Source organism: Gigantopelta aegis, chromosome 10 (genome assembly GCF_016097555.1).
Source record: "Gigantopelta aegis isolate Gae_Host chromosome 10, Gae_host_genome, whole genome shotgun sequence".
Classification (NCBI taxonomy): Eukaryota; Metazoa; Mollusca; class Gastropoda; order Neomphalida; family Peltospiridae; genus Gigantopelta; species Gigantopelta aegis.
In genome coordinates, this window is record NC_054708.1 from 9,730,617 (window position 1) to 9,744,741 (window position 14,125).

At 36.9% G+C, this 14,125-nt stretch overlaps 1 protein-coding gene across 5 annotated transcripts in view; it reads left to right on the plus strand.

Annotated features, from left to right (window-relative positions):
• Window positions 1–11,352, plus strand: part of LOC121384802 (nuclear hormone receptor HR96-like) — a 371,804-nt gene extending 360,452 nt beyond the window's left edge. For all 5 annotated transcript variants that reach the window (XM_041515387.1, XM_041515388.1, XM_041515389.1 and 2 more), the window contains one exon: window positions 623–11,352. In XM_041515387.1, coding sequence (XP_041371321.1) covers window positions 623–1,397 — 775 coding nt within the window. In that variant the 3' untranslated portion in view covers window positions 1,398–11,352. The remainder of the gene's footprint in view (window positions 1–622) is intronic.
• Window positions 11,353–14,125: the final 2,773 nt, after the last annotated feature.

A 14,125-nucleotide genomic window follows, 5' to 3' on the forward strand; every position in this document is an offset into this window, starting at 1 on the left:
ACTGCTTTAGCAGAGTTCTCAGAATGCTTGTTAATTGCCATTAATTTACATACGTTGGCAAATCTAACATGTTTCTGTTTAGCTGCCCTGGTGTTTGTTTAAATTATTTGTGAGTTTACATCAAAATATTTAAGGTAACCTATTTTGTTTCATGTTAGGACTGTCTAAATGATGTCCTTAATTTAATGGGTGAATAAAAAAATTAGTTACGCAAATTGGATAACCAAGATTTTATACTGGAAGGGCCAACCACACTGTCTGCAAGTCGTGTTGTCGGGTAACAGGAAAATATAAAATGTGTTGTCCCTGTTTGGTTTTGCCAAACTTATGCTAGCTGTGGGTGAATGAAATTAATAGAATAGCATAGATGTTTAATGACACCTAAGCACGAAAAATACATCGGCTATTGGGGTGTTTGGGTGTTGGTGAATGAAACGATCATTCTTGCAATTGTCATATAGGTGTGAAACCAGGATTAGTTTGTTTGTTTTGTTTAATGACACCACTAGAGCACATTGATATATTAATCATTGGCTATTGGATGTCAAAAACCAGGATTAGCTAAGAAAACTAAGATTATTTTGTACCTCATTGCTGACATGTTTTATGTTTTAATTTTCAGGAAAATTCGCGACTACGACACTAAAAAGATGCAGATCGGCGACGTCAGTTCGTCTCAGACACGGGTCCGGCCCCTGGAGCAGGACGAGTCAATGCATATAAACGAGCTGGTGGGAGCGTACCGCCAGTCCCTGGAGATCTCCATCGAGTCGGACATCTCCCGCGAGGATCCGTCCATGACCGACCTGGTCAACATCGCCGAGGTGAGCGTGCGCCGCGTCATCGACATGTCCAAGAAGATCAAGGCTTTCAAGGCCCTGTCGCAGCCCGACCAGATCAATCTACTCAAGGGGGGCAGCATCGAGCTGCTCATCATCCGGTCGGTGATAACGTTCGACCGCGAGAAGGGCCACTTCCTAGACCCCTACGACAAGGAGAAGTATGCGATGACAGAGGAGCAGCTGAAGATGGGTGAAGGAGGCGGACTGTTTGAGGAGCACATGAAGTTTGTGAAGTCGCTAGCCGTCGACCTCCAGGCCGACGAGACCGTCCTCATCCTGCTGCTGGTGATCGCGCTGTTCTCACCCGACCGCCCCAGCATCACCGACAAGCTGTACGTGGCCCGGGAGCAGGACAAGTATGCCCTGCTGCTACAGCGCTATCTCGAGTCCAAGTACCCCGCTCACTTCGTCCGCTGCCTCTACCCGAAACTGCTCATGAAGCTGACGGACATTCGCAACCTCAACGAGGAACACTCGCAGGTCCTGCTGAAGGTGAACCCCGAGGGTATCCAGCCCCTCATGAAGGAGGTTCTTGATCAAAACCTCTGCAAGTAGTAGGGTCATCATCCTCGGGTTATGTGATTTGTTTCTTTTGCTTGGATGGAAGGACGGTCAAACGCTGGCAAGTGGTCTTTGTTGATCATGAATTCGTCTCTAGGCCAAAGTGTCACAGAGTCTTCAGGACAGGAAAACAATGCTTCAGTGAAAATATTCTTGTTATATTTTCTCAATGGTTGAAGTAAAAATGTTAAAAAAAAGACATGCTGAAGATTCGTATGGAAACTTTGTCGCTGCAAAGAGATGTTGCGATGATGTGACTGTGTAGACGCTTGTCCAACAGTGATGATTGGGATTTAGAGAGAGAGAAAACATTAAAAGAGTGCTATTAAAATTAAAACAATCAGTGCTATATGACCTTAGTAAGGAACTAAAACATACTAGTTGTCATTGATGGTAGCTATTAGTGATGACTAGCACCTGACTGGTTATCATTCGTGGTGACTGACCATCACCATACTGGCTGTGGTTTTAACACTTCGTATGTTAGTGACAGGATTCTAGCATCCACTTGAACCATTCTCTATATCAATGACTGGAAACAGCAGTGCGCCATTTGTGTCCAGTGCTTTTTAAATCACTCCTAACCTTGTTTTGTTATCCAAAATAAGATTTTTGTTTCAGAAATCATTGACCAATATAGTAGATGGTTCAGCCACAGTAGAAAGCAAGTTAAATGATCTTGAATGTTGCCTTCAAAGCATTCAATTGAACCATGATTTAAAATTGGCCTTCAAGGCATTCAGCTGAACCATGATTTAAAATTGGCCTTCAAAGTATTTGGCTGAACCATGATTTAAAATTGACTTTCAAGGCATTCAGCTAAATCATGATTTAAAATTGGCCTTCAAAGTATTCGGCTGAACCATGATTTAAAATTGGCCTTAAAGTCATTCACCTGATCCACAACTTAAAATTGGCCTCTAGAGCATTCAGTTGAGCCATGATAGTCTGTGATGAGGTCATCATGGTTGCATTCAGTTAAAACCCTGCTGGTACGTGATGAACTCTTATCAGCCCACTCGCTGCGTGCTACCTGTAACCTTCTTGGATGCTGACATTAACGCTGGCAGCTGATCGTTTCCATGATGTGAGATCCTCCAAGTCGACCATTCAGCGCAAATGTCGTAATTCGTCTTTGTCATCATCAGCCATCTTGATAGCCACCATCATCACTCGTGCACCTTGCTGGATGCTGTTTACTTCCGTTGCCCACAGGTGGCAGCAGGTTACATTTTAGCATGAACTGTACATACAACCTTCACTTTAGTTGCAGAAGTTGACCATTTATGTAGTGACTTGTTACATTCTGTTACATTCATTTACACACAGTGCAGTCAGTACCGGTATGCTGTGTAAATGAATCTTCTTTTTTCTTTTCTTTTATGTTTACAGTGAAACCTCTCAAAACCGGACCCTCTGGTAATCAGAATTCCCTCAATACCGGACATTTTTCGCAGCTCCTTTTTAAATATCTGTACAGAAGAGACCCTCTCTAAACCTGATACCTCTTAAAACCAGACGTTTTACTTGGTCCAGATGGTGTCCTGTTTAGGGGAGTTTCACTGTATATTGTATCTACTTAAGGTGAGTTATTATTTTTCAAAACTGATGCTGTCAAAGTGTTATCTTCTAGAGGGAGGGGATTGGCAGAAAATTAAATTTGGTATGAAGTCTGGATATCGGCCTGGTAGCATAATTGCCCGACTAATTTTTTGACCTTTCGACAAAAATGGGTGAAAACCCTGATTTTTATACAAACAGAAATGAATTCTTTAAAGATTATTTTGACAAGATTGTTAAAACAAATTTTATAGTAAAAAATCTGTTGGGTTTGGGGTTTTTCAGTTTTCTCAAAAGCTGTAAACAAAATTAGTTGGGTAATTATTCTAAGAGGCTGATAATATATAAATAAATGTCTTCTATCTTCTGTAATTTGGGAATGGTCCACAGTTAAACATACATCTAACATGAAAATAGTAATTAAATTTGCATGTTCAAAAGAGAATCAGACATGGCACTTATAAAATGTTTAGGGTCTATAGACTCAAGACTTCAATAGAGTCTGAGACTTTAATGCCATGACAACGCCATACAAATTGTATGTGTGTGATGACATTAAAGATTGACTCTGGACTCTGACATGGTCCTGAACACGTAAAACAGAAATCTGGATGGCCTGTCCAAGACACATAACACACCTAATAAATAACCTTTCTTGTAGTTAGTCTCTGATTAACTCAACCCCTGGGTAACAGTACACTCTTGATCTCATTACCAGTCTCCGGGCCATGGCATGTGGGTACAATAGTTAATATAATGTGTCAGCTTTAGGCAGGGGCTTACATGTTCACTGGAATTTAGGTTACTGATCCCAGTTTCAAAAATAATATTTTTTTTTAAAAGACTGTAATTGTTTACATTACAAAACGCTGTCACAGTTTAATCAATGTCAGTTTGTAAAGCAGTTGTTATGGCAAGCTCTCTCTCTCTCTCTCTCTTTGTTGTGGGTAGGAACAAAAGTAAGAAGAAAATCCATAAATATGCAGTTTATTTATGGCCGTTAAATATGCATGTTTTCACCTAGTTATTGGAGAACTCGGGTGTAGTTTTAGATGTTTCAAGAAACTGTTTTGTTATCTTTTCCATCGTACTAATAAAAGGCCATCAGCTTATTACATGCATTCTACCTGTTTAGGTAAAATACATTCATATTAATTTTAATAGGAGCTTCACTAAAATACATCTAACAAAATATATTGAAATGTTTGAAAACTTTTCACTACTTAGGACATGAAAAGAAAACCTAGGTTTTAGCAGAGATGTTATTTTTCAACTTTTTATAAATGTTATTTTTTACAAATATTTTGGCACAAACTAATGTTCCCAAAGGAGATTGTGTTTGATCTGAAATGTTAAGAAAATATTACCTTATTTAAATATTGTTTTAAAGATTTTAGCTTTTTAAAGAACTCTTCAACTTCTATTTTTAAGTAGGTATCACATCCCTGTTTTATATTTAATTATTATACTATTATTTAATTCTGTTGAAATCCTCTCCAGTGTTTATTAACCGTACTGCACCAGAAGATCTACCACAAACAGAGTGTCCCTTTAAGTAAAACAAACTGTGTTTTTTATATATTTATATACCTATGGACTGGGAACTGAGTTGAAAATAGATTATCGTGTTGCATTGATACATTTTTAAATATTAAAAGACTCCATTTTCCTTTTTGTTTGCTTTCAGCTCAATGTTTTGACACCATTGTTTGGGGATCAGTTTCTTTTTAGAGCGAATTCTTTGTGTGGGTTTTAAGTATGTACATTTGAGCACCATCATACAAACATTAATGTGCTACCCGCGGTGCATTTACATAAGCAATATGGCTGCCCTTTGAATCAATATCGATATAAATGTGTGTCAGAGACCATCTGCATTGTCCTGGGGCCTTCAATAATCTCATGAAGGGGATGCATTGATTGATTTGCATGGCATTCGTGTGCACTGGTGTGGACATGCTCAACAAACAAACTGAAAGGGACATCGGCTACGACATTTAAGCCAACTTCACGGCCGAATGGTCAGTGAACGGACGTGGATTTACATCCACCTCTTCGAATCTTCTACAAATAAAAAAAAAATAAAAAAATGGCTGTGTACATCTTTGATATTACTAAGTTTGAAAAGATTTCTTTGTAGTGAAAAAAAGAGAAAAAAAAGGCTGACTTTTAAAATAGTGTCTGTCATTTGTGACTTGGTAAGACCCAGTGTTGACTGTCGGATTGATAATGTTAACAAAAGGTCCTAAGTACCGACCGTTGTATCTCCGATCAATGCTGTATTGTTGCCGCTTCTGTACACATGGGGCTTGGGTAATCAATTAATTAGAAAGAAGAGTAAATGTGGTAAAAAAAAATCAAATTCTTATTATGAAGGGTAATCAACTCTGAAGCAAGAAAACATGTAACGTTTGATTAAAATGTCTACTTGTCAATTCTGTAATAATGTTTGTTTCGTGTCGATCAATACTTTTGGACAATTGCTGTGACGTTTATTCACGAGTATTGTAAATATTGTCTCATTCTTGCCTCTCGCAATCTTCCAGTTTGCTCCAAGCAGTAGTCCAAATTAGTAGACTTGCCATAGTTGGGGGAAAATAAACACCAAAGCAGACGGCTCTAAAACAAATGTATTTTAATAGGAGCAGAACATCTCCTAGACAGCCACCCATTTCTTTCTAAATATTCATTACAGTATCTGGAATATGGTCCATATCATCACTAACACTGGCCACATTTTTAGATATTGGTAAGCTCAATATTTTTTTAAACCTAAAATATAGACCATTTCTTCCTCATTCTAGATCTTTTCCTGAATATGGATTGTCATATTTTCCTAACATTGGCCACATTTCTAAATATCAATAAGTGCTATCTTTTATTGAACATAGGCCATTTCTTCTTCATCCTAGATCTTTTCCTGAATATGGACATCATATTTTCCTGAACTTCGGCCACATTTCTAAATAATGTTAATACCCTCTCTTACTAAACATGGGCTAACCTTTTTCTAGATAAGCACCATCTAATTCTAAATATTGTCAATACTATGGCTTCTCTGTTTCTACACGTTCATGTTATTGGCTGTTATGGAGAGATGACAAACAGTATGGGCTAAATTTACAAGGCTTGTTTTTGATTTACACATGTGTAACTACATATATTAACAAGGCTTAAACAAGAAAAAAGACTCTGTAAATTCAGCCCTCTATAGGTCACAGTTGATCCGTAGTTCAATGGTTGATTCATGATACACAGAAATTGCACCATATTTCTTGGAATATCTTTTTGTTGTTTATTTTTCAGTTATTTTATTTCTGATACTGTAATAATTTGACTGATTGATGTCTTGACAAAAGCCTGACCCATTGTCCAAATCATGGATTCAGTAATTTTTAGGCTGTAAAATGAATGTTTTTGTTTTTGTTTTTCATGTACGGTACTTTCCAGTGGTGACTTTGTTCAGATGTATTGATGGAAAAAGTTTCAAATTAGGAAGAAATTAGTATCTGTATAGTAGATAATTAATTTAATATAAATTTATATCTGTATGGTAGATAATTAATTTGATATAAATTTAAATTTATTGTACCTGTTTTTTTAATTGGATATGTTATATAGAAGAAACAGATTTCGGTGTTTTTATTTTTAGATTCTTTTCTTCAGTATGATTTGCAGCATATTGTACGCATCTTCAAGGGTGGAGAAATAGAAAGGTTATTGCAAAAAAAACAAAGTCGTAGCTTTTGATAAATGTTTTGGATGTTTTATGGTTAATATTTAGAGTATCAAAGTTGCACCTGTATGCACTGTATGCACTAGTGCAGATGTTACTTCAAAGTTGAGAAATAACGAGAAGGCAGGCATTTGTGCATCTGTCAAAATATACGTTTGCACACGAAACTGAAGGAAGTTAAAATCCCACGGGTGTCGATAGTTTGAAATACTGCCTGCAAAACCAGTTCATTAAGAAGCAGATCTCAATAACTGAATACACATGGCAAGTACTTGAATCTCTGAAGATCTTTTTCTAGAATATGTTGATGAAAGTGTTTAAGGAGAAAAATAACTGTCAGACCTTTTTTTATTTTAACTCAACAATAATGGATCTGCTTCCCTAAGTGAGAAAGTTGTAATTTTAAAGGTAGAATCACACAGCATTTTATCTACTAAAGGCCTCATTACACATCATGAACTATACACTGCACATACATCCCTCTTTTGTTAAGCTGTTTTGAATTTATTATTTTTTTAATGGCTGGCATAATTAGCTAAAACTGAATGAAATTAGTTTTCTAATTTATAGCTACATGCATGGCATTAATTTAGTTATATACCAAAATATCAACAAGTGGAGTATCATGACAATTATGTAGCTTCCTGAATATTTTATATATTTCAGGCAATATTTTGTTAACTATCATAGCCAGCTAGTGTCACTGGTGGGGGGGGGGGGGGGGGGGGCAAGGGTCAGGAGGGGTAGAGGAGACAATTAAATTTTTAAGGGGGCATAATTAAGGCATGCACACAATGGCCGATTTTAAGAGGCTAATCTTTATTTGGGGGGGGGAGGGGGACCAATGCTCCCAGGCTAGGGTTCCTGATGTTGTTGGGCCCTGTAGTAGTTGAAATGTGTAACCCTACCTTTAACATATACTGAATATTTTTAGTCTAATGTGAAACAGTTCTGTGTTATGTATAACTGTGATGATGGTTGCATTGTGGTGAACGTAATTAGGTGTTCACAAGTTGGATTTACTGTTTATTGGTGAAAATTATCAATATAAATGTGTGGTAGGCTGTTTGATAGAAACGAATTATGGCCTTTGCTTGTGGCAATACTTCCCAAGCTTGATATACAAAATAATGGCTTATCCCCCTTGCTTGTGGGCATGGGTTTATTCTTTAATAACCGGTGACTCATTTAGCCTTGGTAACAATTGCTTGTCTGATTATATTCAAAGTATATTAAAAATATATTTTATTAGCTGTTGATATTCTTTTTCAATGCTTTTTTAAAAAAAAATAAAAAATTAATATTGACCTAAATTTTAAAAATAATATATCGTGTGCTCAAACATATACATCTTTGTTAGAAGTAATATTAGGTTTTGTTTCACAGATTTTAGTTTACAGTCAATTTTATAACACATACAGTCAACCATTTTAATTTTTGTATTGATAGGGCTTTTACCACAGGTGGTCTTTATTTACAGGTAGAAATACATTTGTATGCAGCAAGGTATGTGTCTGAAGTGCTTACAACAGAAAGGTGACTGTTACACAGATTATTACATCTTGAAATAACAAACTTTTACTATCTTCAACATTATTTAACTACAGTCTCATAGATGTTTTGGTGTCCAAATAATTAAGATAATTTGGTTGGGCCTAGCTCAGACTCTTACCAAATTCGCCAGTTGCAAATTTTAAAAAACAATTGGTAAATTTTATTTTAAATTGGTAAAATAATTTCATCCAATAATTGTCATTTTGTTAGAAAATAGTTTTTGATCTTTAATAGATGATATGGTGAATTTTTCTGCTCACCCAGAGCTTTCTCTGATTTTGTTTGCAATCAATTATCGGAAATTAATTGCGGTCTAACATCTCAACAGATCATGGTATCATGGTACACGTATCATGGTATCATGGTACAGTCTTTACCTTCTGCAGTATGCATACAGCTCTTCTTGCATCATATGCATGTACATGAAATGTAATTTTGTAGCAGCATAGGTTTCAAATGGCAACTGTTTTACTGACACTGCTAAATCTTGTAGACCTTAGCAAGGTGTGTATTACAAATAGAGCACAACTACATTGTATATAACACAAAGTCAAGCTAGTGTGCCTCAGTGGAATCATTAGTGTACTTGGAAGTTCATCAACTTAACTCGAATATAATTTTTAGTCTCTGTTTTTGTTTTGTTTCTCTCCAAAGCAATTACATTAATTGTGAATTTGCTTTCATTCAAGTATTACTTGTTTGTATGTGTGTATGGCCATTATCACCTCATATGTACAGTGTATTTCATTTAATTGTCAGTCTTAAGCTTGTACATTTTTAAGCTGAACACTGACTTGGACTAAATATAGCAGCCTCTATCATTGGACCATCCTTTGGGTCGGAATTGTCCAATCAAATGGCATGTTACATAAATGACCAGTCAGTGATGCTAGACTTTTAGTTTTGTTTGTGATTACCTCTATTAAAACCTTGTTTGTGATTAGTTCTAGCCTGGTTTGAGAACAGACAACTATCAGAGCATGTATACTATTAAGTTTGTCATGTTATTTCACAAAGTGTTTTGTGTTATGGTTTTTGGTGTGTGAAAATATGGCAGTTAAGATATTACAAATTATTCTTATTATAATGAGTGTTCTCACTAATATCTGTTGTGTGTCTCAATCTCTTTATGTGAAGAAAGGGGGAAATAAAATCTTACAGTCTACCTGTTAAACATAAGTGACCAATGCAGTCTAGCATTAATTATCTTAATTATCTCATGTAAGATAAACTTCAGGAAGTTATTCTTTGTTAAGATGTTAAGTATGGTTTAAATACAAGTATATTGTGCTTGCTGATTTTTATTATTATTAGTTATTTTTATTTTTTTACCATTTTTTAAATGTTTTAAAATAATTACTTTTGCAAGATTTTGTAGGTCAGTATGATGTATGAATTTACCCATCATTCATCAAAAATCATGCCACATATCTCAGACAAGCTATTCTGCTGACCATTTTCCTCTAAAGCAATCTTTTTATCTTGGTCTGGCCACTGTTTTCAGCATTTGCATAGCAATCGTTTTACTAAACATATATACATTTTTGTTTAGCGTGAAATTTAATTTCCCCTTCAGTTTGCAATCATCACAACATTAATTTCCATGGGTGTCACCAGGCATTTTAAAAGAGAGTTCATTTGGATATAGAACTAGAATATTTTCAGGGCTTAAACTGGAACAACTTTTGTTTTAGCCGATTTTCAGATATGAAGAGCATTTCCTTGAAAATTATTCAAAAGTGGTTAATTTAAAAAACATTTTATTAGCCAAACACTATTATGTTTAAGGCAATTTTTTTTTAAGCTGAAGAGATGGGGGGGGGGGGGGGGGTATGGTCTCATTGAGACCCACTGAGCCCTGCCTGGTGACGTACCTGGTCCCAAACTGGTGAATTGTGCCTGCACAATGAAACTGGTCACTTTTCATAGGAATTACAACTTCTTGATAATTAAATAGAACGATATGGAGGAAGGTAGATGTAGGAATCGTGATGGGTGGGTGACAGGTTTCTGTGGACGGACGGATCAGATGAACTGAGTCTGTAATGAACAGTTCATGAATCCGTGTTGGCAGAAACCAGGAACATGTGCCATATTCGAAAGTGTACTTTTGTGAAACGTGTACAAAGAATAGAGATTTTATAGAATCCTATGCAAATTTCCGTAGGTAGTGTCTTAAATGTGTTGTGTACATACTATATACCTTTGTCCTCTGTGTTAAACATGAAATCCTTATTGTTACTGACGGGAGCTGTTTGTTATATACCTATCAATTTGTTCATACAAGTTTTTTGTTTTTGTGTCCACTGTCGTCCTGTGTTAACTGCTAGTGATGTAGTGCTGTAATTTCCCCCATTTTGCTGGGGAGCATCACTGCAGTTGTTGAGTTGCTTGCGTCATTTTGTTTGTTGGAATTCATTGCAGATGGTCCTTGAGCTTCATGAAATTTTCTTAATCGTTTTATATCCAGCTTGTACCGAGGAAAATCAGCAATGAATAGATTTAATTAAATTTTTATTAATTAAATTGTGGCAATTGTAATAGTCTATATTTTTATTAATATATTAGTATAAATGGCATTACTATAACACTAAGAATCTATCATGGTCTGTTATCTCTCCACTTGTAAACCATTCAGAAGGACTAGGGCAGCAATGCTTGCAGTATTTTTCATAATGTAGTTCTTCAAAGACAGAAACCATATTGGGAAGTACCTCTCACCTTCTTTATATTGTAACTGTGCTGTCTTTTGTCTTTTTTCTTTCCTTAAGTTTATTATTCGTTCTTTGTGTCATCGGATACGTATTAGTTTACAATTTTGAATTGTCACTCCTTATTGGTGGAATTGGTGCATTAATGACTTAAAATTTCAGTTCGATTGGTTGATGGTTGTAGTCAGTGTCAGCATACTGGATGTGATTGGTTGATTTTAATTCTGATCACTTGTGTGACTATGATTTGAAGGTTTTGGAGATGAATAAACAGACTATTCCTACTTTGTGTTTTAAGTCTTGTTATTGTGATCATTGTTACCTGTACAGGTAGCCATCAGAATGTTTTAAAAATAAGATAAAATGTAAATAAACTGTGTAAACTTGAGGTGTTATTTTATTTTGAGTTTTATGAAAACTAGCTTTGCTCAAGCATGACTGGTATATCAATGGTCATGGTATGTGCAATCCTGTCTGTGGGATGGTGCATATAAAAGATCCCTTGCTACTAATGCAAGCGGGTTTCCTCTCTAAGACTGTGTGTCAAAATTACCAAATATTTGACATCCACTAGCCAGTAGTTAATAAATCAATGTGTTCTAGTGGTGTCGTTAAACAAATGAAACTGTTTAGTTTTGCTGAAGCCAGTGCTCTTTAACTGATGTTGCTCAGACCCATTAGAGAGCTGCTTGTCTTTAGTTCAATACATGGTATACTCACTCTCTTTGACAGTGATTCAGGGTGGGATTTAGTTCGGTCTGTTAAGTGCTTGCGTTGCAGGATCGAACCACCTCAGTGGATCCATTCAACTGATTCGTTTTTTCTCATTCCAACCTATGCATGACAATTGGACAAAGGTATGTGCTTTCCTGTCTGTAGGAAGTGCATATAAAAGATCCCTTGTTGCATTAGGAAAAATGTAGCAGGTTTCCTCTGACGACTGTGTCAGAATTAACAAATGTTTGACATCTAATAGCCGATGATTAATCAATGTGCTCCAGTGGTGTTAAACAAAAATAAAAGGAAACTTCTTTGACAGTGATTCACAAGTGTATGTCCTCACACTTGTACAAATATCCAGAGACCTTGACGTTTTGCAGGGTGGGATTTGTGATGAAAGTGGCAGTCTTCTGGAGATGAAATTGGATGCCGAATCCTATGAATCCTATAGATCCTATTGTAACAGAAAAATCAACCTCCACCGAGGGGATTCGAACCTCGGACTCTCAAAGCTAATGGGGAAATTCCCACTAACTACTGCCAGTAGGAGCACTTTATACCAACACTACTACATACTCCCCCCTCAAGTGAAGCTACGTCCCGGAGCTGTGGGCCACGGGCAGTTGACTGTTACGGGTTCTAACTGGGTTGTAATTGTATTCTTGTGTTACGAAAACACCCAGTCCCAACGTCGGTTCCAAATGTAATAGAAAAATCAACCTCCACTGAGGGAATTCGAACTTCGGACTCTCAGTACGATAGTCCAGCGCTCTACCAACTGAGGTAATAGAGAAATTACCACTAGCTACTGCCAGTAGGAGCACTTTATACCAACACTACTACACTATGATGCACCTAACAGAGATAGCAATGGGTGAATGAATCATGGGGCAGTGGGGGATCATGCATTGTAGAAATTATTATTAAACTACGGTTTCAAGCATTATTTACACGTAAAACGGAAGGCTACTGCCTACTTAGAGGAAAGAAGAAGCAAATGTTTTATTTAACGACGCACTCAACACATTTTATTTACGGTTATATGGCGTCGCCTACTTAGAGGAGTCCGACATGTTGTTAAGAGATTTCTGGGACATTTCAAACGGTATTTCTATCATTTAAACCTTTGATGAGTAAATGACGCTCGGCTCCCCATCCCCCATAGTGGTGAAGCACTTTTTAAACTTATTTTCATGCCGATATTCAATTAAGGTTCAAGCATTCTCAGCTATCTGAGTTGTCTGTCCAGAACACTTGGTTAGTGGTTAGTGAGAGAGAAGAGGGTGTAGTGGTCTTGCACCTACCCACCGAGTCGTTAAAACTCGCTCTGGGTGGGGGCTAGTACCAGGCTGCGAACTCTGTACCTACCAGCCTTATGTCCATAGGCTTAACCACAACACCACCGAGGCCGGTATCAAGCACTGATACATCTGTTGTCCTCTGTAGAAAAGAGCCAATACTCTCCACTAAAAACCGCTTACTTGGCTTCAATCTGTGTACAAAGGCCACGCTTACCTTAGACAGACACCTAAAAAGCAATGATTGCAAATTTTGCTTGGGGTGTTTGCTGTTAAAGGTAACATCCCTATCCTTGAGCATGTTTGTCATTTTAGGAGATACAGAGGTTACAAAAAAAAAAAAAAAAAAAATCAAAAGAATGAGCCGACTGTTGACATAACCGGCAGGTGACGTGGGTAATATGATGTGCATGGTAAACTGTTAATAATTGCCGTTGATGGGTTGTGTGCAGGGTGAATTATTAATGGGTTATGCATGGAGGGACTAGTGGGCAATCAGAAGAATGCCGTTGATCATCAGAATATTGTGTTACGTATAGTACACAATGTGTGTGTGTCGAGTGCACCATTGCAGATCATACTAAATGTGCATCTATGTAGGCTACCCTTTTTGAATTACGTTGCAAGTTAATTTACGTACATGACGTAATTGACGTGCTCTCGGTCTAGGATCGATCCCCGTCGGTAGGCCCATTGGGCTATGTCTCGTTCCAGCCAGTGCGCCACGACTGGTAAATCAAAGGCCATGATATGTGTTGTCCTGTCTGTGGGATGGTGCATATAAAAGATCCTTTGCTACTAGTGGAAACAATATAGCGGGTTTCTTCTAAGACTATATGTCAAAATTACCAAATGTTTGATATTCAATAACCGATGATTAATAAATCAATATGCTCTAGTTGTGTCGTTAAACAAAACAAACTTACTGAAGGAACATTCAGAAAGCTCTAACAAGATGTACTCGCAATAAACCACCATACGACTAAGCAGGAGTGTAACGATATAATCGTTTTGCAATATCCACCTCACGATACTTTTAAGTATTGCAATATAAAATCTGTATTAAAATAAAGCTGTATTGGTCTAGAAAATAAAACATTGAATTTGACAGCCAATAGCCGATGATTAATTAATCATCATGCT